This window comes from Stegostoma tigrinum, chromosome 2, assembly GCF_030684315.1.
Source record: "Stegostoma tigrinum isolate sSteTig4 chromosome 2, sSteTig4.hap1, whole genome shotgun sequence".
In the NCBI taxonomy this organism is placed as follows: Eukaryota; Metazoa; Chordata; class Chondrichthyes; order Orectolobiformes; family Stegostomatidae; genus Stegostoma; species Stegostoma tigrinum.
In genome coordinates, this window is record NC_081355.1 from 101,447,999 (window position 1) to 101,472,982 (window position 24,984).

At 40.9% G+C, this 24,984-nt stretch overlaps 1 protein-coding gene across 2 annotated transcripts in view; it reads left to right on the forward strand.

Annotated features, from left to right (window-relative positions):
* The window catches only part of egfra (epidermal growth factor receptor a (erythroblastic leukemia viral (v-erb-b) oncogene homolog, avian)), a 275,066-nt gene that overhangs the window by 193,198 nt on the left and 56,884 nt on the right, over positions 1-24,984 (forward strand). For both annotated transcript variants that reach the window (XM_059638086.1, XM_059638089.1), the window contains exons 9-15: positions 4,186-4,312; positions 7,663-7,736; positions 11,297-11,387; positions 13,406-13,605; positions 14,248-14,380; positions 17,190-17,280; positions 22,004-22,161. In XM_059638086.1, coding sequence (XP_059494069.1) covers positions 4,186-4,312; positions 7,663-7,736; positions 11,297-11,387; positions 13,406-13,605; positions 14,248-14,380; positions 17,190-17,280; positions 22,004-22,161 — 874 coding nt within the window. The remainder of the gene's footprint in view (positions 1-4,185; positions 4,313-7,662; positions 7,737-11,296; positions 11,388-13,405; positions 13,606-14,247; positions 14,381-17,189; positions 17,281-22,003; positions 22,162-24,984) is intronic.

Here is a 24,984-nt window from a genome sequence, read left to right on the forward strand (position 1 = left end):
AAGTGCCCCATGTGAAAGGGGGATGATTATTTCACTATAACAAAAACATCAAAGGAAAGTTAAATTAAAATTTGATTTCTGGTGACAGTGATGCACTCCAGCTCCTCGTCACAGCACCCACCAGCCACAGAAGGCTGCAAGGCTTCTGATGTACACCTTGTTTTGTTCCTCTTCCAGGACGACAGACACATGGGTGTAACCATGGCAGCAAGGCAGGCCATCATCTGAAATGAGCCTTCAATTCTCTCTTCATTCATCATTTGAGAAACTTGAGAAATTAATGATCAATCCCTTCTATAAGGCACTTTTACGTTATTGTAACAAAGCAAAAATTTATGAAATCACGAATCATTTCCAGGAGTGCTGATGCACTATAAGAATCAGCATGAGACTGTTGTCCTCAAATCTGCTTCAGCCAGAACAGTAATCAAACCCACACTGTTGGCACTATTCGAACACTCGTGGTAATCATCTCACCCACTGAACTTACGCCCAAAGTTTCTCTTTGTAACTCTTTTGAAACACCCTGTTTATCATTCTCTTTCACATCGTGTGGTTTTTGTCCAAGGCTGACGGATCTACGACTACGGGACCAGGCCAGGAGGCAGTCCCCCAAGCAATACTTAATCCAGAAAAGAGATTGAAACAGCTCAGTTGCATTACTTTGCATCACATTCTAGCTATTTAGCTAACTGACTGCTCCTTCACCCTCTTTTTTTTGTGAAGGAACAAATAGGAAATAAACAAATGAAATCAGTGATTATTCAACTGCTTGGCAAGGGATATTATTTATTTACTGTAACTAAAAATAAACTTTACTGGGAACTTATCAATTCAAAACAACACTTGCAATGATGCAATGCAGCCCACAAAGCCTCTCACAACTCGATAGATTTAATTCACTTGCGACTTTAACTTAGACTAGAACTACTGATTGCTACTTATTGGAGTTATGCATGCCCCTGAGCTTAAATTCAGGTACACTCTTCAAGGTTTTATCCCAACACTTCTGGTCTGCAAATAATACTAACTTAGGTATATTCTTCCCACCTCAGCGTCCCCAATTTGTACAATCGTTTTTATTCAAGGACTTCACAATACTGCTTACAACTCAAAATAAACTAATAAAACTGTGTCTAACCTATGGTTTTCCTTCAGTTTTTTCAAAAAAAGTACCCATCTAAGCTTATGTCATTTATCTTGCTCAGCTGTAAAACTCGATTAAGGTACACAGAAACCTATTAATCCTAAAGCCAGTCCTCAAAAATGTTGCAATAAGAATGGTGTAGCTTCAGAAATACTAACACATTAGTTATTAACTTAGACACACAGAATAACCCATTTTCTCACCAACTCAGAAACCAAGAATCTAAGCTTTACATAAATGATGATAAAAATGTATATAAAACACAGAACTTACATCATAACAACAAATTTTGTCAGACTGACTGGCAGACTGGTATACCACAAGGATCTGTCCTGGGTTGACTTCTATTTGTGATTTTTGTAAATGATACAGATGAAGGAGTGAAAGGGTGGACAAACAAGTTTGTGGATGATACAATGGCGGATCGAGTTGTGGATAGTGTAGAGGGCTGTTCTAGGTTACAAATAGGATGCAGAGCTGGGCTGAGAAGTTGCAGATGGAGTTTAGCCCTGAAAAGTGTGAGGTGATTCATTTTGGAAGGACAAACTTGAAAGCAGAATACAGGGTTAACGGAAAGATTCTTTGCAGTGTGGAGGAGCAGAGGGATCTTGAGGTTCATGTTCACAGTTCCCTGCAAGCTGCCACCCAGGTGGATAGAGTTATTAAGAAGGCGTATGGTGTGTTAGCTTTCATTAATAGAGGGATTGAGTTCAAAAGCTGTGAAGTTATGCTCCAGCTCTACAAAAACCTGGTTTGGCCATATCTGGAGTATTGTGTCCAGTTCAGGTCACCTCATTACAGGAAAGATGTGGAAGTGTTGGAAAAGGTGCAGAGGAGATTTACCAGGACGTTGCCTGGGATGGAGGGAAGGTCTTACAAGGAAAGGTTGAGAGATCTCAGGCTTTTCTCTTTAGGACGATGAAGGATGAGAGGTGACTTGATAGAGGTATACAAAATGATCAGACGTATAAATAGAATAGACAGCCAGAGACTTTTTCCTAGGGTGGAGGTAGCTATTACGAGGGGGCATAGTTTTAAAGTGAGTGGAGGTAGATATAGGGGAGAAGTCAGAGGTGGGTTCTTTGCTCAGAGAGTGGAAGGAGCATGGAATGCATTGCCGGAGAAGGTAGTGGAGTCATAGAATATAGAACATAGAACAGTACAGCACAGAACAGGCCCTTCAGCCCACGATGTTGTGCCAACCATTGATCCTCATGTATGCACCCTCAAATTTCTGTGACCATATGCATGTCCAGCAGTCTCTTAAATGTCCCCAATGACCTTGCTTCCACAACTGCTGCTGGCAACGCATTCCATGCTCTCACAACTCTCTGTGCTAAGAACCCGCCTCTGACATCCCCTCTATACTTTCCTCCAACCAGCTTAAAACTATGACCCCTCGTGTTAACCATTTCTGCCCTGGGAAATAGTCTCTGGGTATCAACTCTATCTATGCCTCTCATTATCTTGTATACCTCAATTAGGTCCCCTCTCCTCCTCCTTTTCTCCAATGAAAAGAGTCCGAGGTCAGTCAACCTCTCTTCATAAGATAAGCCCTCCAGTCCAGGCAGCATCCTGGTAAACCTCCTCTGAACCCTCTCCAAAGCATCCACATCTTTCCTATAATAGGGCGACCAGAACTGGATGCAGTATTCCAAGTGTGGTCTAACCAAAGTTTTATAGAGCTGCAACAAGATCTCACGACTCTTAAACTCAATCCCCCTGCTCATTAGGGGCATTTAAGCGGCTATTAAATAGGCATGTGGATGACAGGAAAAGGTAGGGGTGGAGGTTAGATACAACTTAGGGTAAAAGTTCGGCACAACATTTTGGGTTGAAGAGCCTGTACTGTGCTGTACTGTTTTATGTTCTAACAAGGACATACACTGGATTCTGCTTTCCACCCCCTCATACCAAGTACCCAAAGAACAGGAGCTTGGGGAAAAAATGCAAGCAAAAATTGAGGAAAATGCTTGTCAGGTAATGGAAAAGGGAACGCAATATTCTGAAATTCCTATTAATATGGAAAATTGACAAGTGAAGCCTGCAGAAAATATAAGTGGCTTACGAATCCTTGAACTGATGTAACTGCTGCATGCAGAATGTCATGTGCAACACCTTCCATGTTGAATTCCCAATGGAGAAAGGGAAGATTCCTATGCTGAGAGGCATCCACTGGGGCCCTCATCTCCCCCAGCATATGGTGTTGTCCAGACAAACAACCAAAGCATGGATATGGAGAGCATGCACCAGTAATCATTACAGGAAATCTGTCCATGCAGAGTTAAGTGGCATAGAGGAAGTTACCCCAGGGAAGGCTCTGATTGTGAGTCTTATTCTTATGGGAGACTTGAGGTCTGGAGCACATTGGAAATTCCATCTAAACAGCAGTCAGTTCACACTGGAGTGCACTGTGTTTCTGAGCTGCCTTGACACCATAAGTGCAGACCAGAGCCTATCCAATTGCCTCTTTTCTGCTTTTTCTCCATTCCCTTCAAATCTTTATCCAGTTCCCTTTTGAGTGTTATGACTGAATCTTCTTCCACAGTCATTCTGGCAGCATATTCCAAATTGTACAGAGAAGTGGTCCGAACACCTCTCCAGAGAGTTGAGCACATAGTCTAAGCACACACGTGCAGACTGCTGCACATTCAGAGGTGTTCATTGTTCGATGAGAGATTAAACTAAGTTCCTATCTGCCTCTCAGGTGTACCCCTAAGATTCCATAGTGCAATTTTGAATAAGACTCAGATACTTCGCTCAATATTTATCCCTCATTCAATGTTACAAAATCAGATTACCTGGCTATTTTTGTATTTTGTAGTTTGTGGGAATGTGTTGTGTGTTAATTGATTGCCAAGCTTTCTACATTAGATCCGTAACTACAACTGAAAACTGTTACTCAATATAAAGCAATTTAGGATACCCAAAGGTCATGATGAACACTGCATAAATGCAAGTTTTTTTGATTTTAAAAATGCACACGTCACTTCTTCACTATTTGCTTGTTTATAATATCTTTATATCCTCTTCCCTAGAGTGCAGTGGATTAGGAACATCAGCATTGAAGGATACAATCTCGATCAATTCTTCAAATATTGACTCATTTAAAAACTGTACCAAAATTAATGGAAATGTCATCTTTTTATCAGTGGCTTTCAAAGGGTAAGTTATTTCTCTTTCCTTAAAATACTCAAATCTTGTCTCATGTCTACTGAATCAGTGAGCAAATCTTCTGCCAGATTAAGGGATAACACTAGAACATAGAACAGTACAGCACAGGAACAGGTCCTTGGGCCCACCATGTCTGTGCCATTAAATATGCATTTTGTTTTATTAATTTGTAGGGCGTGTGTTGCTGGATGGGACAGAATTTATCACCCATCCTGAATTGTCACTTGAACTGAATGGCTTGTTTGGCCTATTTCAGACAGTAGTTAAGAGTCATAAAGTCATTGAGATGTGCAGCATGGAAACAGACCCTTCAGCCAAACTCGCCCATGCTAGCCAGATATCCTAAATAAATCGTGTCCCATTTGCCAGCATTTGGTCCATATCCCTCTAAATCCTTCCTACTTATATTCCCATTCATATGCCTTTTAAATGTTATAACTGTTACAGCCTTCACCACTTCCTCTGGCAGCTCATTCCATTCATGCACCACCCTCTGTGTAAAAAGGTTGCCACTTAGATCCCTTTAAAATCATTCCCTGTCGCCTTAAATCGATGCCCTCTAGTTTTGGACTCCCCCAAACTGGTGAAAAGACCTTGTCTGTTTATCCTATCCATGCCCCTTGTGATTTTACAAACCTCGATAAAGTCATTCCTCAGCCTCCGATGCTCCAGGGAAATAGCCCCAGCCTATTCAGCCTCTCCCTATAGCTCAAACCCTCCAACTCTGGCAACATCCTTGTAAATCTTTTCTGAACCCTTTCAAGCTTCACAAAATCATTCCTACATCAAGGAGACCAGAATTGTATGCAGTATACCAAAAGCGACCTAACCAATGTCCTGTACTGCTGCAACATGACCTCCCAACTCCTAAACTCAATGCACTGACCAATAAAGGCAGACATACAAATACCTTCTTCATTATCCTGTCTATATACAACTCCACTTCCAAGGGACTACGAGCCTGCACTCAAGGTCTGTTTGTTCAGCAATATTTTCCAGGACCTTCACATTAAATGTGTAAGTCCTGCCCTGATTTGCCTTTCCAAAATGCAGCATCTCACATTTATCTAAATTAAACTCCATCAGCCACTCGTTGGGAGCCATGTAGATAGATGGCAGCATGCCACGTACCTGTGGGATGTGAGCAACACTGGCTCGGCTGGTTTTTGTTGCCAATCACTAATTGCCCTTGAGAAGTAGTTAGAGTAGGTTGGGCTGCGTGGGGAAATGTTAGGTTTGCCACCTTCTGTGGAGAAGGCAGGAGTGTAGGGTCCCGGAGTAGGTATACAGGGGTGGTGGAGCAGTGGGTGGGGGTGGGCCGGCAGGGGAGGTGGGGGGGGGGGGTGGTGGTGTGGGGTGGTGTGGGGGGGCGGTGTTGGGGGGTGTTGTTGGTGGAGAAATGGTGATGTTGAGTCTGGAAATGAGAGAAGGGATGTATTTGGGCCTGCAGTCAGGGTAAGTAGCTTTGGAGAAGAAAGGACTGTAAGTGCCAAGGAAGACAGCAGTGCATCGGAAGATGTTGTGCCCAGTGGTGAGTGAATGGAGGGGTCGGATCTGACAGCAGTTGAGGAGGAGGGGATGTTGAGTCCCATACAGAGAGGAGAGTGTGCCAGATCTTGGAGGGATGGGGCGTAAGTTGGGCCTGTCAATGAGGATGGGCGATCATGTCCAGCAGTGGGAGGGGATAATACGTCAGAGCCGGGGAAAAGTGAAGTTATCAGTCATGTGGGGTGGTGTTGGGTCTGACAGTGGAGTAAAGGGTGTCAGGTCCCCGGGAAGAATTCTGAGGGACAGGCAGGATGTTGAGTCAGGGTTGGGCGGTGTAAGAGTTCTGAGGATTTAAGAGGCAAGTTGGCGATAGGCTGGGAGCCAGTTTAATAATTATTCTGGAGTTAGAGGAGGTATTACATTGTTTAACTTAACCCAAGTAACTATTTACTTAATTGTAGCAGAATTCTCTGAATCTTCCAATTTAAACAGATACTTTCAGAGGGTTCCAGATGTAGGGGAATTGTCCAGTAGAATCTTATATTTCCCAGGCAATTCCCTATTGCTGCAGTGTGGATGCTACAAAGTCCACGTGTGCAACTTGTAACACACTTCAGATACTTCATAATTTGGTTAACTTCATAACTGTATGTTTTTTTTTACTTTGAGTTTCTGCTTCGTTCCTTGTCATTACTAATATTATAGTCTTAGAATACAATAAAAACTCGACCAACAAAAAGTATTTGAATACTTCACAAACTCTCATACACAAACAATGTCAAAATCACCCTGCAAGTTTAACTTGATTGAGCTATGCTATCCCGATATGTACAGTCAGCTCTAAAAATTATTTAGTTCCTCCCATCTTGACCCAGTAAAGTTTTAACAATGTCTTCATTTGACCATTTGCCTGAAAAATATGTCTTAGGACTCTGTTTTGAAAAATTTGAAGGAGTAACCATCTATTTGTAGGCCTTATAATGTGTTATTCCCATAATTTGGATGGATAGAAACAGTTATTAGTTTCTAACAACTTAAGCAGCTCTTTGATGTAACTCATTTTATCCACTGTTTTGACTGATTAAGTTAATTCTTCTTCTGCTCCATGTGGTATCCTCAATTAATGGAAGGTCAATGAGTTACAGATTATACTGTGATCATTCTGTGGGCAAAGGCAGGCATTAGGCCCCTGAATATACCTGAATAAGGATATGGATCAAACTCCATCCTGTTGTCCTTTTAACGAACTGCATATTAGCTGTCTAGCCAGCTGAGTCAGCTGCCCACACTAACAAATATTGGGAATGGGGATAGGAATCCCAGAATCAGGTCTGGTCTACCATTTTAAAAGCATCACAGAGTCTCCCCAACTTCATAAATATCCAGCCCTGCATAAATACGAGACTAGTACTAGACTGTTGTAAAAACCAGTTCACTAATGTCCTTTTAGGGTTGGAAATCTGTTGTTCTTACCAATCCATTCTAGAATGTGACTCCAGATATAAAACAATGTGATTGATTCATAATTACCCTGTGAAATGCCTAGTGAGTCACTTAGTTGTGAAGAAGGCAGCTCACTATTACCTTCTCAAGGACATCTAAGGATGAGTAGTAAGAACTAACTTTCCGCACAGTACTCACATCCACATGTGAATGTTAAAAACAACTGCAGTCACTCTATTTGTACTGAACTAATTTCAGTTTAAAACTTACCAATTTTATTTTTACTGGCTTGGCTGATTTCTCGTGAAATTTGCCATAGATCCAGTGTAACCAAATGGAAATCTTCATCCAAATGTTTGTATTTAATTGAAATCTCACTTGTCCTATGAATTCATGTCTTTCTATTTTAGTGATTCCTTCACAAATACAACTCCCATGCCTCCAGAAAAACTGGAAGTCTTCAGAACGGTGAAAGAAATAACAGGTTGGTTAATTTGAAACCTGCTACCAGGTCTCTCCGTAGTAAAATAGAATGCAATTTATTGGCAAAATTATGTTCTGGAGCAATCAGGGATCTGATATACTTTCTTACCTGGGCTGGACTTTGCATTGCTGCGCTGATAGGTTTAAAGGTAGGTGATGTGCCAGTATCTATGAGCTTTAGTCCCTCCTGGGGTATTGGTACCAAATGTGTCAAATTTTATACATGAGCGTGTCTCTTCAAGGTAAATTGCAAACTAGATGTAGTGACTGAGTGTTCATTCTGCAACAGCATACCCATTCATGATTTTTCTGAAAATTTACAGATGAAAGGAGAGGCTTTGGGCAGCGCATCTGCCTTTCGTTCAACTGAGGCTCTCACGTAATGAATAGATAACCATCCATATCCTACTATGCCAGTATTTTTAACTGTGGTGATCAATGATTTGGTGTATATGGACCCCTGGGACTTTTACTCTGCAGTCCAGTGCCAGACAAAGGGAGAGGACAGTTTCGACTGGAGACCCCCTGGGCCTATTGGAGGCTCTCCCTTACTTACCACCCCACCCGATGCTCACCCAGGTTACACCTCCCCATTTATTATGTCCCAGCCCCTGAAACTCACCCTCCAGTGTCTTCAGTAGGGCTTGACACCTCAGCCCCAGCGATACCCCAAACCTAATTCTAAGTTCATCAATATGGCTGTAATTCCAACAGTAACTACTGCTCCCACATGGTGCTGCTGGGATGAGAGAGCTGTCAGCTATCTAATTGGCCGGCACCTGTATATCTCTTATTATCTCCCCTACATTTAGTCTGCATTGAGTTCATATTACTACTTTTAATGACTCGTTTCTAATCTCATGAAGTTTTGCAATTCCTAATATAATAATATATATATAATATAATAATATGTCTTGCCAACTTGATAGAATTCTTTGAGGAAGTGACAAAATTGATAGATGAGGGAAGAGATGTAGATGTCAGAGCTGGGCTGAGAAATGACAGATGGAGTTCAACCTGGTTAAATGCGAAGTGATGCATTTTGGAAGGTCGAACTTAAATGCTGAATATAGGATTAAAGGCAAAATTCTCGGCAGTGTGGAGGAACAGCAGGATCTTGGTGTTCAAGTGCATAGCTTCCTCAAAGTTGCCACCCAAGTGGACAAGGTTGCTAAGAAAGCATATGGTGTTTTGGCTTTCATTAACAGGGGGATCGAGTTTAAGAGCCGCGAGGTTATGCTGCAGCTCTACAAAACCCTGGTGAGACCACACTTGGAATATTGTATCCAGTTCTGGTCACCATATCATAGGAAAGATGTGGAGGCTTTGGAGAGGGTGCAAAGGAGGTTTACTAGGCTGCTGCCTGAACTGGAGGGCTTGTCTTACGAGGAGAGGTTGACTGAGCGGACTTTTCTCTCTGGAGAGCAGGAGGAAGAGAGGTGACCTGATCGAGGTGCACAAGGTAATGAGAGGCATGGATAGAGTCGATAGCCAGAGACTTTTCCCCAGGGCAGGATTGACTGCCATGAGGGGTCATAGTTTTAAGGTGTTAGGAGGAAGGTATAGAGGAGACGTCAGAGGGAGGTTCTTCACCCAGAGAGTTGTGAGCGCATGGAATACTTTGCCAGTGGTAGTCGTGGAAGCAGAGTCATTAGTGACATTTAAGCAACTGCTGGACATGCACATGGACAGCAGTGAATTGAGGGGAGTGTAGGTTAGGTTATTTTATTTTTGGATTAGGATTATTCCACGACACAACATCATGGGCCGAAGGGCCTGTACTGTGCTGCACTTTTCTATGTTCTACATAGACTTCAGTAATGCGTTTGATAAGATTCCCCATGGTAGTCTGATGGAGAAAGTGAAGCCGCATGGGGCCCAGGGTGTACTCACTAGATGGATAGAGAACTGGCTGGGCTACAGGAGACAGAGAGTTGTAGTGGACAGAAGTTTCTCAAAATGGAGAACTGTGACCAGTGGTGTTCCACAGGGATCCGTGTTGGGACCACCGTTGTTTGTGATATAAATAAATGATCTGGAGGAAGGTATAGAAGGTCTGATTAGCAAGTTTGCAGATGACACTAAGATTGGTGGAGTAGCAGATAGTGAAGGGGACTGACAGAGAATGCCACAGAATACCGATAGATTGGAGAGATGGGTAGAGAAACAGCAGATGGAGTTCAATCCAGCCAAATGTGAGGTGATGCATTTTGGAAGATCCAATTCAAGAGCAAACTATATGGTAAATGGAAAAACCCTGGGGAAAATTGATGCACAGAGAGATCTGGGTGCTCAGGTCCATTGTACCCTGAAGGTGGCAACGCAGGTCGATAGAGTGGTCAAGAAGGCATATGGCTTGCTTTCATTCATCGGACAGTCTATTAAGTACAAGAGTTGGCAGGCCATGTCACAGATGTGTAAGATGTTGGCTGGACCACATTTGGAATACTGTGTACGGTTCTAGTAACCACATTACCAAAAGGATGTGGATGCTTTGGAGAGGATGCAGAGGTGGTTCACCAGGATGTTGCCTGGTATGGAGGATGCTAGCTATGAGGAGAGGTTGAGTAGATTAGGATTATTTTCATTAGAAAGATGGAGGTTGAGGGGGGACTTGATTGAGGTCTACAAAATCATGAGAGATATAGACAGGGTAGATAGTAAGAACCTTTTCCCCAGAGTGTGTGACTCAATTACGAGGGGTCACTAGATTTCAAGGTGAGAAGGGAAAAGTTTAAGGGAGCTGTGCGTGGAACGTTCTTTACGCAGAGGGTGGTGGGTGCCGTGAGTGCGTTGCCAGCGGAGGTGGTAGAGGTGGGCATGATAGCTTCATTTAAGATGTATCTAGACAGATACATGAATGGGCAGGGACCAGAAGGATACAGATCCTTGGAACATAGCTGACAGGTTTAGATGGAGGATCTGGATTGGTATAGGCTTGAAGGGCTGAAGGCCCTGTTCCTGTTCTGTAATCCTGCTCCTCTGATGCTGCTTCGCCTGCTGTGTTCATCCAGCTGTACACCATGTTATCTCAGATTCTCCAGCATGTGCAGTTCCTTCTATCTCTGTAATTTTCTTTGTTCTTTGTTCTAATATCCACCATCCATCTGCCCGGTTCATCAATCAATCCAGCTTGACCACCATTTCATGATTTAACTGCTTACCTTTTGTTCAATGCTCCCATTCCCTGTTCCATACCATCTGAAAACTTCCCCATTTCCAAATTACTCCTGTGAATGATTAACACTAATCGCCTAACTCTACCAGTTCCCTTCTTTGTGATAACCAATTTTGAGTACGCTTTGTTTGTTTTCATATCAAATTACTTTAAAAGATATGAAAATAAAGCCATTGTGTAGGTGATTCAATATTCAAATAGCTGCATTTGTTCTTTATTAAAAATTACATGGAAAGGAGAGAATCTGTCTGGAGAGCACAGTTTAGTACTGGAGACCCGCAGGTTTATGCAGTAATATCCTGCAATGTCTTCATGATATAACAGTGATTTGAAGTTAATATGCATTGTGTAATTCATTATTAAAATACTTATGTTTCCAAAAGGGTATTTGTTTATTCAAAATTGGCCAGACAAGTTTAAGAATCTTCAGGTTTTTGAAAATCTTGAAATTATACGAGGTCGAACACAACATCGGTAAGTTGTTCATTCAACTACCATTTAGTAGAAACTGTTATTCGTGCTCAGAAGGTTTTAAGTTAATTACGTGGTAAATATAATTAAAAGTGCATCTTTTCATTACGGAATCTTTTGTCACATTTTTAAGACCTGCAAATAACACGTATCATATCAGCGTTTGCCCATTAAACTTATATGGAAATGTCAAAGTTCATAATTAATACATAACCCAATATTATGATGTTTGGAGTGCAACTGTTTGCTGGCACTCCACCATATTGAATTATGCCATTATGACGTAGTAGGATAAAACCTTTTAACTTTAGACAAACTTTGAGCCTAATTTTTGCCTATCTACTAAAATCCAGTGGGAAATTAAAAAGGAAAATCTGAAAAGAAATTAAAATGTAAACATTTATCTAAAGACATCCAATTTAAGGAAGTGATGCTTCATTTGTTGAGAACCTACATCAGACCTCATCTGTTGTGGGGATTGGAGTTAAAACTGCATGATTTAATAATGCCAATGGTGGTGAAAAAGTGAAACTCTGTCCTTAAAATGTAAAGCTGGACGAATTTTTTTCAGTGTTGAGTTTGATGGTGTTCTGTTAGGTCAGGGTGTTTGAAGCATAGAAAGCAAAGCCAAGTTAATTAATTTGAGGCATAGATCAGGAATAGTCATGACTGACTAAATGCCAACACAAGCACCCGTGGCCAAACAACCTATTGTTATTCCTATGAAAGATACTAAGCAAGCAATGGGTTTCATCTCTGGGACAAGACTGGAAAATTGGCTATCAAGACAACTAGATATCTTGTGACTGTCTCCATAAAACTAGCTGTAAAGTTGGATAAATCTTGGAGAAAAGCAGCCTTTTGTGATGAGGGATTAATTATGACATAGAAGATCTAAAAAACAATGCCTCCTCCCCCTTCAAAGAAATGTCAAGCTTAGAGATGTGACGACAAATTGGTTATGAGACAAAGCCAAAATTCCAACTTGAATCTTGGTCTTCATTTAAGATTCATACCTAGGTTGTTGTTAAGTTGATTCTCATTGACAAGTAAGCTAGTGACAATATACTGGACAAATAGGTGCCTCAGTGCCTGTGGACGGAGACTTATCTGCGATAACATTAAAGATATTCCAAACTATCTTGAATGGAGAGCCATAATTGGGGAATAAATTGTAACAAAAATGCAAATTAAATCCTCGCATGTTTTACCTTCCAAGATAACAAAGTGTGGAGCTGGATGAACACAGCAGGCCAAGCAGCATCTGAGGAGCATAAAAGCTGACATTTCGGGCCTAAAACCTTCATCCTGATGAAGGGTCTAGGCCCAAAACGTCAGCTTTTGTGCTCCTAAGATGCCGCTTGGCCTGCTGTGTTCATCCAGCTCCACACTTTGTTATCTTGGATTCTCCAGCATCTGCAGTTCCCATTATCTCTGAGCACATGTTTTATCTTCCATCTGTTTTTCAAAATAAAACTGAATCTGAGTCTATTTTGAATTTATAAGATGAAGTTTGAATCAGTGTCATTCTATTAGTTACTTTTACCATTACAACAGAAAGAAAAAGTAGGGATATTCCAAACTGTTTTACAGCAAGTTTTGTAGTTTTGTTACTGCGTTCTTGAAGATAATATGCAGCATATTTTCTTCAAGAAAAATAACATGACCTAATATCAGATACTGTCTTATTGTGGGTATAAATTTACTCAGCTGTCAGTTAGGATACTTTGTAGATGGAAATTGGAATATGGATTTGTACAGATAAAGACAATACATAAATATACATTAATCTGATTTTGGTTGGTTAGATTTGCAAAACTGTAAAACTACAAAGGACTTAGGAATGCACAAATAGACAGTGAATGCATCACGCAGGAAAATTTTTCTTATAAGATGTGTGTTAATCCGTTTTATTTGTGTTAAAGGACATAAGTTGTCTTTGGCCTTGGACTTAAGTAACTGTGTGATTGATAGTTGTAGTTTTCTCCATCTTAAGTCTTTTTGTTTCTGTATGTGTTTAGTAGCAGCATATCATTTGCTTTGGTGAACCTGAACATCACTTCTCTGGGATTGCGTTCACTCAGGGAGATTAGTGATGGTCAAGTAAGCATCATCAATAACTCAAAACTCTGCTACGTTGATACCATACAATGGAAGAAGCTTTTCAAATCAAGCAGGCAATCCTTGAAAATATCACTAAATAGACCTAAGGGACAATGCAGTAAGTGAATAACCGTATTTAAAAATCTCTTGCATTTGGATTTTTATTCATGTTGAAGTTCTGGAAAGTGTTGTTTTCTTTGTTTGAATGAGTCAAAAGCATTGTTTTATAAATTCTTTGCTAACTTGCAGTTTAATGCTGTTGGTTTGACAACATTAAACTGTTCTCGATGGCTTAATGCCATCATAATATTTTAAATGTGACATCAAGAGGCCCAAACTAAACAGGAGCCAATGAGAACCAGGAGAAAGTCTATGCACTGTTTGGAGTCAATCCTGCCCAATGTTCAACTCCATTCATGATTCTTCACATATGAAGCACTCTATTTCCATAGGCACCTAGTCTCGGACAGTGTTCACGCTTGGGCAAGTAAGTAGCAAGTAACATTTAAGCTGTACAACTGCCATCTCCAAGTGACATCTCCAACAAGAGTGAATCCCACTATCATCTCTTGAAGCTCATTACCTATTGCAAAGTTTGTATCACATAGTTAGCAGCAGCCTCCACTGTTGTCGCGGAGGCCCAAAATGATTAATTTGGTTATTGTGTTCCATTCGTAAAATTAAAACGTGTTTCTTGTGTGCCATCCATTGGCAATTTTTTTTCAAACCTGAAAGTTGTTTCTTGTTTCTATTTACTTAGTTGCTGAAAATAAAGTCTGCCATCCGCTGTGTTCAGACAATGGCTGCTGGGGGCCTGGACCTTCTCAGTGTTTCTCCTGTCGGCATTATCAACGTGGAAGAGAGTGTGTTGAGAAGTGCAACATTTATGAAGGGTGAGTATGGTGTGAGGCTTTATGGAGTGCTTGATGAGGCCATAAAAGATGTTTTTTCATTGGAGTTGGGACAGCATGCCAGCAGCCAATGATAATCCCAGTGAAACTTCCCAGATTTATGGTCCACATTCCATAGCTTGAAAAAGTGCTGAAAACAAACTTAATCATAGTTTTCGAAAGGCTATTTGGTTAAGACTTGGAAGGGGCAGTGTGGAAAGAGCAGAGGAGCAATTGATAGTTGTTTCAGAAAACTAGCAAATATGCAGGAAGGGCTGAATGGCTAGCTCTCATGTTGTTTGATCCTGTGATTCTGTATGATAAGTAAGTGCTGATCTACAAAGGACTTAGGAATGCAGAAACAGACAGTGAATGTTGGAAGTTAGAAAAGTGCAAAGATTTGAGGGTGCAATCCAGTCCTGCTTCCTGTACTGCATTCTAGACTATCAAATAGGATTTTAAGGAAACCTTCCATGACAGATGCAGACAAATGATCCAATGGCAGTATTCATAAAGAGTAGCATTCTCCCGGTGTTCTGGTTAATATGTATCTGTCAGATTCATTTAATATTTAAATGCCAAATGGCCTGTTTCAGTTGTATTCTATATACAATATATATGTACATGTGTGCGTATACACATGTAACATGTACATATAATCTATTTTCTAATTTGTTAATGTGACATGGTTGTCATTGGCAAAACCACCATTTATTGCCGATCCTAACTATCCTTGAGATGTAAACGATGATGCACTTTCTCGAACTGTGGTGTTGGTACACCCACTATGCAACGAAAGACAGAATTCCAAGTTAATGACTGAGTGCCAAAGAAGAAACGACAATGTACTTCCAAATCAGTTATTTGATAATGTTCCCCGTATTTCCCTCTTCTGTCTATTAAAAGTAATTTTGTACGCTGTGAGGGGTTAATGCCATTACATATTTTAGCAGAATACAAACATTTGAAAAGGTTTGTTGATGCACTGGCTGCTCTTTCATTCAAGGGAGTGAGAGATACAGGTAGTGATTTAACCTGAGGGCTATTACAATTCACGGGAGAGGTTAGAAAGGAGACTGTCATAGTCACCTCAGCCAGTGCAGGAATTGAACTCATGCTGTTTGGCATTACTGAACTACCAACTGGCCATCCAGCCAACTGAGCTAACCAAATCCCCACTTTGACAATTGTGTACTCCCCTCATAAATCTAACTTTCACCTGCTTTACAGTAAAAGTTTTTTTTCTGTGCCATTTTGCTTATGGAATCACAGTAGAAGTATTAGTTATTAAACATTAGAATACTGCATGCAACAGCCATTAAAATAACCGGAATACTACATTTTCATTCCAAAACAAAATCACTATTCATTCTGTTTTCTTGATGGTGCTATTGTGAAAATGAAAGATTTGCCTTAAACTCTGGTTCCTGAAACTGCAATGATTGAGTAAGACATTTGTGAAAGAAGTCTTGGATTGATGTTAGTCAAATATCCTACAGTCAAACATTGTTTTAAATTTCATTTTCTTACAAAAATATTACGAAGTGAAAATGTTTTCACCTCGGAAAAGCAGCTAATTTGTTCCATTGGCCTGCTGTTCTGAAATAGCACATTGTAGATAAGCATTTACTAAAATCTGCTAACAGATTTACTTGTCTAAAATTTGTTGCCTTTAATATCCTAACAGGAAATAAAATTTGGTGACCAAATTGAATAAAAGCAGTGTACTGTGGATGCTGGAAATCTGGAACAAAAACAGAAAGTGTTGGGAGAAACACAGTAGGTCTGGCAGCATCTGTAGAAAGAGAAACTGAGTTAATGTTTCAAGTCCAGTGTGACAGTTCTGGAAAAGAGTCATGTCACATTTGAAATATTAATACCGTTTTCCTCTCTCCACAAATGCTATCAGACCTGCTGAGGTTCTTCAGCAGTTTCTGTTGTTACAAACCAGCTGGACTTACTTTTGATGTGTAATTTTCTCTCTCAATACTCCAATAGATGCTAGGGAGGCACTTGCATTTGTGGTTCATAAACGATGGGAGGTAGTGGCAGGGTTTCTCTTGTGCGGGTCACCTATCATTAACAGACATTAGGCGAATTGCAAAATATGCTTCCTCCAATCACCTTATCAATCCACATTCTGTGGATGCTGCTTAATGGCCCGATTGGAGTGTATATGGGAAGTGCAGTTTATTTATGCAGCAGAATGATGCACTAATGTATAACAGCTAAGTTAAGAACTCAAAGAAGCTACCAAACACACTTTATCCTTCAAGGTGAAAACACTTATTACGTAATGTTAGAAAAATGTTTCCAAAAGCTCTAGACAACTTTCAAGAGCAACAGAGCATCTATTTTAATATTCCATTCAGTTACCAACCCTGGTTGTCAGGTGGGAGATTTAGTTTGTATTTATTAAAAACCATTGCTTGTTTCACACAAGCAAAAACAACAGAGGCTGCAGTTTGCCCATTGGTCTGCTGTGTGCATTTCAGCATATAAATTAGGCATGATTTCTGTTTCTTTATGCTCAGACTATAATAAAGCCTTAAGTAAATTTCTGGGTGCAGAGGTCTTCTCAGTAACAAATCCATTCCTAAAGTAGGCTGATCATTTTGGTTTGTTTGACATATACATACAATATCAGACTAAAGTGCTGGGACACTCGCAATGCATTAACCAATGTTCCATCTGACTTTTGATATCAGCTTGAACATGTTTAAGCTAAAATACGATAGTTACTATTAATATTTAATGTCTTTTTAAATGTTACATTTTAACCTATCAAATTGTTCTTTTTTATTCTGCAAAGGGAGATAAGAGAGTATCAGAATGAAAGCAAGTGCATCCAGTGTGACGCAGAATGTAAACCTCAGAATGGGTCCGTAACCTGCGCTAGTTCTGTGAGTCAAAATTAAAAATGAGTAAAATTGAAAAAGAATATTATTCAAATACAGCACAGTTGAAACACAGCAGAAGTGTTAGCTACTTATGGTTAGAAAACTGCATGCAACAGCAATTAAAGTGACTGGAATACCGCATTTTCATTTCAAAACAAAAGAAATGATAAGGGCAAAGTAGCTATTAATGGTGGTAAAAAATAGACATGACCACTGCTATGGAGACCATGTGGCTTTTAAGAAGTTTTCAGTTTGCACAAGTGACTGTAGAGTAACAGACTAGCAGAATATCAGCCAGTGGTTTCAGAACTCCTGAAAGGAAGTTCATTCTGAATAAAATCAAAACCAGCCCTGATAGATCTTCTGTCCTCTGGAAAATAAATATACATTTTAAAATTAAGGATGAGAAATGCAATGTTGGAACTGTTCTGATATTATTGTTTCAAGGCCGATGGGGCTTGGGGCAAGTTTTAAAAAAAATGGAGATAATAAATTCTCATATCTAGCCAACTTTTGACGTGAATGCTTATATAACAACAAACTATATATTTCAGGTGACCAGAAGGTGTAAGGCAACATCACAAAAGTACACTCGATTAATTGTCAAAGGGATCAAATTCCCCCTCTCTATATATCAAAAAAATTGTTTATTCTGTCCTCTGTTCGAAATATACTGAATTGAATCTCATACTATGACTTTGTTCCTGACCCCACAACTACAGCAAGGATGTTATTTTCATAAGGTTTAGAGAAGGGGCGGCATGGTGGCTCAGTGGTTAGCACTGCTGCCTCACAGCACCAGGGACCCAGGTTCAATTCCAGCCTCGGGCAATTGTCTGTGTGGAGTTTGCACATTCTCCCCGTGTCTGCGTGGGTTTCCTCCAGGTACTCTGGTTTCCTCCCACAGTCCAAAGATGTGCAGGCTAGATGGATTGGCCATACTAAATTGCCTGCAGTACTTATGGGTAATCGGGGATGGGTCTGGGTGGGTTGCTGCAACAGGCAGTGTGGACTTGTTGGGCGAAAGGGCCTGTTTCCACACTGTAGGGAATCTAATAAATAAATCTAATTGAAGAGTTATCCTAAACTTGAAATGTTAAGTCCTTTTTTTCTCTACAGATGCTGCCAGACCTACTGAGTTTCTTCAGTATTCTACATTTGTTCCTTACTTTCCTGATTTGAAATACTTCTAGAACATGTTATTTCATAATATGCATTCTCATAACCACAAAAAAGCAACTCCATTCTTTACCTTTGCATTCACATTTCAGATTAGCTATAGTGCACTTAAAAGCACTTCGAAATTTGTATCAAGTCGTCATCCTGACCAATTCTGGAATTTGCATTTATAAATCAGGCCACAAGAGCAGCAAATTTTAGGCATGAATTATGGGCCCAGATTCCTTCCAGTGTGGGGGCTCCCAAACCTGGTTTGAAAGTCCAACCCCTGGGTATCTATAAAAAAGTTGAATTTTTTGACACAAAACACATTAGGCAATGGAGGTTAGCTAGTAATAGAGTCATAGAGATGTAGAGCACGGTTACAGACCCTTCAGTCCAACTCTTCCGTGCTAACCAGAAATTCTAAATAAATCTAGTCTCATTTGCCAGCATTTGGCCCATAACCTTTTAAACCCTTCCTATTCATATGCCCATCCAGATGCTTTTTAAATGTTGTAATTGTACCTGCCTCCACTTCCTCTTGCAGCTCATTCCATACACGCACCACCCTCTGCATGAAAACATCGTCCCTTGTGACCTTCTTAAATCTTTCGCTTTTCACCTTAAAGCTATGGCCTTGAGTTTTGGATAACCCCACTCCACGGAAAGCACCTTGTCTATTTACCCTATCTATGCCCTTCATAATTTTATAAACCTCTGTAACATCACCCCTCAGCCTCTGATACTCCAGGGAATATAGCCCCAGTCGATTCAGCCTCTTCCTATAGCTCAAACCCTTCAATCCTGGCAACATCGTTGTCAATCTTTTCTGAACTCTTTCAAGTTTCACAACATCATTCCTATAGCAGGGAGACCAAAACTGGACACAGTATTCTGAAAGCGTGCTAACCGATGTCCTGTATAGCCACAACGTAACCTCTCAACTTTGAGACTCAATGCACTGACTAATGATGGCAAGCATACTAAATGCCACCTTCACTGTCCTTTCTACCTGTGACTCCACTTTCAAGGAGCTATGAACCTGCATTCCAGGTTTCTTTATTTAGTAACACTCCCCAGGACCTTACCATTAAGTATATAAATCCTGCCCTGATTTGCCTTTCCAAAATGCAGCACCCCACATTTGTCTAAATTAATCTCCATCTGATCAAGATCCTGTTCTACCCTGAGGTAACCTTTTTCGCTGTCCACTACATTGCCAATTTTGGTGTCATCTGCAAAATTACTAACCTAACCTCCTATGTTCACTTCCGTATCATTTATATGAATGACAAAAACCAGTGGACCCAGCACCGATCCATGTGGCACACTGCTGGCCACAGGCCTCCAGTCTCAAAAGCAGCAGAAGGATCCTGACCAAAAACATCAGCTTTCCTGCTCCTCTGATGCTGCCTGGCCTGCTATGCTCCTCCAGCTCCATACAGTGTTACCTTCACTATCACCCTCTGTCTTCTACCTTCGGGCCAGTTCTGTGTCTAAATGGTTTATTCTTCCTCTAGTCCAGGTGATGTAATCTTGCCAACCAGTCTACCATGAAGAACCTTGTCGAACACCTCACTGAAATGCATATAGATCACATCCACCACTCTGCCTTCACCAGTCCTCTTTGTTACGTGTTCAAAAAAATCAATTAAGTTAGTGAGACATGCTTTCCCATGCGCAAAACCACATTGAGCATCCCTAATCATTCCTTGCCTTTACAAATGCATGCAAATCCTGTCCTTCAGGATTCCCTCCAACAACTTACCCACCACCGATGTCAGGCTCACCGGTCTATAGTTCTCTGCCTTTTCCTTACCACCTTACTTAAATAGTGACACCATGCTAGCCAACCTCCAATCTTCCGGCACCTCACCTGCAGCTATAGATGATACAAACATCTCAGTAAGGGCCCCAGCAGTCACTTCCATAACTTCCCACAGAGTTCTGGGGTACACCTGATCAGGTTATGGAGATTTATCCACTTGTATCAGTTTTAAAACCTACAGCACCTCCTCTTATGTAGTATGGACATTTTTCAAGATGGCACTATTTACTTCTCCACATTCTGTATCTTCCATATCCTTCTCCACAGTAAACGCTGATGCAAAATACTTGTTTAGTTTCTCCCCCATCTCCTGCGGTTCCACACACAGGCAGCCTTGCTGATCTTTAAGGGCCCTGTTCTCTCCTTAGTTACCTTTTTGTCCTTAATATATTTGTAGAATCCCTTTGGACTCTCCTTAACCCTATTTGCCAAAGCTACCTCATGTCCCCTTTTTGCCATCCAGATTTCCCTCTTAAGTATGCTCCGACTGCCTTTATACCCTTCTAGGTTCTGATTCACTCAGTCTCTGCGTCTGTACCTGACATATGCTTCCTTCTTTTTCTTGACCAATACCTAAATTTCTGTAGTCATCTAGCATTCCCTACACCTATCTGCCTTGCCCTTCACCCTAACAGAAACATACTGTCTCTGGCACTCATTATCTCATTTTAAAGGCTTCCCATTTTCCAGCCGTCACTTTACCTGCAAACATCCGTTCCCGGTGAACTTCTTAAAAATTCTTGCCTACTACCATCAAAATTGGCTTTCCTCCAATTTAGAACTTTAACTTTTAGACCCTACATATTCTTTTCCATCACTATTTTAAAGTGATAGAATTATAGTCACTGGTTCCAAAGTGCTCCCACACTGACACCACAGTGACCTTCCCTGCCTTATTTCCCAAGAGCAGGTCAAGTTTTGCTCCTCCTCTGGTTGAACATCCACAGACTAAATCAGAAAGTTTTCTTGTAATCTCAGCAAGGTGTCCACTGTCTGAGAAAAGAAAGGACAGATTTGCTGCATGCCAGAATCTGCTCATGAGAGCTTATTTTCTACAAGGTTTAGTTCACAGAACAGCTGACTATTTTCAGAAATCAATTTCTGGTAAAAGTTCTATAGCTGTTTTCCACATATATCACTACTAATCTGAAGTATATTAGCCAGAGTTACTTTACCCCAAGGATATGACAATTGAGGATTTGAAACCAAGATTAAATTGCAAATTTTTGTTGAAAGTTCTAAAGAGAACTTGCTCCCTGGATGTGCCCAATGTCATGACAGCTCGATACTTCATCCTTTGTATTTTTTTCTTCTGGTGTGGTTGTTGATCGAAAAGTGAATGGACAGTACTGAAATGAAGGGTGGGTTGCTTTAAAAAATGCATGACCGAAAAAATGCATCAGACTAAATTCTCTTCAATTAGGAAGCAATTGAGGAAAGAGTCCATTTTCAGCTTAACAGGCTGTGTGGTAAATTCAGAACATTGAATGAGATTAAGAAAAATATTTCTATTACTCACATGAAGCAGTCAATGAATAATTTCTTGTCGTCGCACACAGTTTTAACACTGTGCAGAGCAAATCTAGATATTGATTTATAGTGTGATCGATTATATTTGCTTTTATGTAAGTAACAGGCAACCTGTTGAATGGTAATGTATGATTTGTCTTCAGGGCAGTAATATGTTTCTTTTTCTACCTATTACGCTTATCTTAATTTATTCATTTCATTACCTAGGGCAATGAGAACTGTGTAGAATGTGCCAATGTTAAAGATGGCCCACGCTGTGTAAGCAGTTGTCCCTCTGGAATTACAGGAGAAAATAATACCTTGGTTTGGAAATACACTGATGAAAATAAACATTGTCAGCTGTGTCACCCAAATTGTACCCAAGAGTGAGTAATGTTCCATTCTATCTAATCTTGTTAGTTGCTTTGTTTTAATTGGTCCAAAGCTAAAGGTAATCAATTTAGTGACTAATTTTGAATATCTACAGGATTCAGGGGGAATTTTCCACATTTCTTTCTCCTCTTTTTGGACTGGAGTTTTTTAAAAATATTTTTACATCCCTCTCCTCAGTTTTAAATGCCCACAGGTGGGTATACAATGTCCATTGTAATGCATGAGGTCTGCCCACTGATGGGACAGGCTCGTTTACACATCTGATCTCTTTTACTTTTTGTATCCACATTGACTTCGCACAGTGAACGCCTCCTGAGGAAATATGATGAGAAATTTACCTGAGCGTATAATCAACTGATTCTGGATTGCCTGCATGAGCAAATATTAGAAAGTGAAGCCTATCAGGCCCATAATTGGGTCTCAAATGATTGTGCTCCATTTAAATCTAAAATTATTCAATTTTTGTTGTTCACTCAGCCCTAGCAATACAGTACAGGTGGACACTATCTGAGAAAAATCTCTCCCACGAGCTTAAAGCCTTTTATACTTATAGGCAAATCTTACAACTATTGCTGCAAAGGCAGACATGTTGTCAAAGCTTTTTCTCGTGGTTGGAAGGTTACTGTGATTGGCTGAGGCATTGCCATGGTGAAAGTAATGCGAAACAATCAATTCCCCAAGCTCCTGAGTAACTCAAAAAAGTCGTAAGACTTGACCATATTACCTTCATTTGAAGAGAACACATTTCTGAGTACGAATACATGTTTGCTTCTAGCAAATATAAATGAGCCACTTTATGAGCTTGTGATTATTTTACAGACAAAAGAATTGTAAATGCTGGATTCCAAAGGTAGACAAACAGGAGGCAAGAAGAACACAGCAAGCCAGGCAGCATCTGGAGGAAAGGAACGTCAATGTTTTGGGCATTACGCTTCTTCAGCACTGGATGGAGGGATTGAGGGAGCTTCAGATAAAGAGGGGGAGAGGTGGGGTAACGGAATGGTGGTGATAGGTGGATGCCATTAGTAGGTACCTACTGGTTGGTTGTTAATTGACCTAGGTCTCGGTATACCCAGAGTTGTTTAGCAAGTGCTGCCCAATTGCCCAAGTCACATCTAACAGTCGACAGTTTGTATTGAGTTTTGAAAGAACAAGCTGTTTGAGTAAGTCTGTATTCAGCCTGTTATGAACAACTGAAGGAACATGCAGAGATGGTAGGAACTGCCGATGCTGGAGAATCTGAGACAACACGGTGTGAAGCTGGATGAACACCGCAGGCCAAGCAACATCAGAGGAGCAGGAAAGTTTGACGTTTTGGGTCGAGACCCTTCTTCAGAAATGGGGAAGGGGAAGGGGATTGTGAAATAAATAGGGAGACAGAGGGAGGCAGATAGAAGATGGATAAAGGAGTAGATAGAGTGAGAGGAGACAGACAGGTCAAAGAGTCGGGGTTGGAGCCAGTAAAGCTGAGTCTCGATGGGAAGTTAGGGAGGGGGTAGGTCAGTCCAGGGAGGACAGACAGGTCAAGGAGGTGAGATGAGGTTAGTAGGTAGGAGATGGGGGTGGGGCTTGAGGGGGGAGGAATGGTTAGGGAGGCGGGGACTAGCTGGGCTGGTTTTGAGATGTGGTCAGGGGAGGGGAGATTTTGAAGCTTGTGAAGTCCACATTGAGACCATTGGGCTGCAGGGTTCCCAAGCAGAATATGAGATGCTGTTCCTGCATCTTTCAGGTGGCATCATTGTGGCAATGCAGGAGGCCCAGGATGGACATGTCGTCCAAGGAGTGGGAAGGGAAGTTGAAATGGCTCGTGACTGGGAGGTGCAGTTGGTTGCTGCGAACTGAAGGAACATGCACTTTGATTTGATCAATTCATCATTGGAACATGTGTCTCGTGTACCTGACATTCAGCTCGGACTAGAATTCATTTATGTCATTGCATCACGTTGTTTTAGGTAGAATGCCTTTCAGTCTATTGGCAGCATCCTGCTAGTGGAACATACCACATATGCAGCCACTGCACAGCAGCGGGAAAAATGGCTTGCTTAAACCGTTGTTCATGTTTTGGAGATCCTTTGCCTTTCCTGAGGCAGTCTAAACACTTCTTAAATTCAGAAGTCTTTGGATGGTTTACAAGTTTCCACAAATGTGCCGTGAGTAATAACTGAGACTAGGATTGCCATTTTCTTGCAGGATACGTTTGCTGCATTCTAATTCTTTGTCAAGCTCGCACATTGAACAACTGACTATGCTCTTTTTTGAAAGATTGCTGATAGGCCCAATCTTGCAATGTGGTGCTTCCCAAAGTGATGCCAGGACCACAAGTGGGGTGGTGAGTTGAAATCTTGAGGTTGCAATCACTGCCACAGAGTTTCCCCACCCCCCCCCTTCCATTCTCACAGATATTCTGTCCCTGGTCTCCTACTGCCATGGCTCTTGCCAACCCCCAACCTCCACTCTCTCAGTTCTCACCAAGGGCTGATAAATTTTCAAGCGTTGGAATGTGGTGACAGTGGAAGAAGTTGTGGGAAGCACTGTTATTAGCACATGGAGGTATATGGATCCCAATGCGTACTTTGATCAATGAAAGTAGGTTTGCAATAGACAGTAATAGAAAACTCTTTAGCAGGCTTCACAGCTAGCACATCAAGGAAAGGAGTGTGTTAGACTGTACAAGGTGGTAACTGGCAAATATGCCAGTGAGAACTGTATTTAAAGTGGATCCCGTAGCTACAGCATCTTTTTTTCATATCATTTCATGCTGCTGCTTTGCAGTTGCTAACGAAGTGATATTTTTAACGCATATTATGCTGCCATTA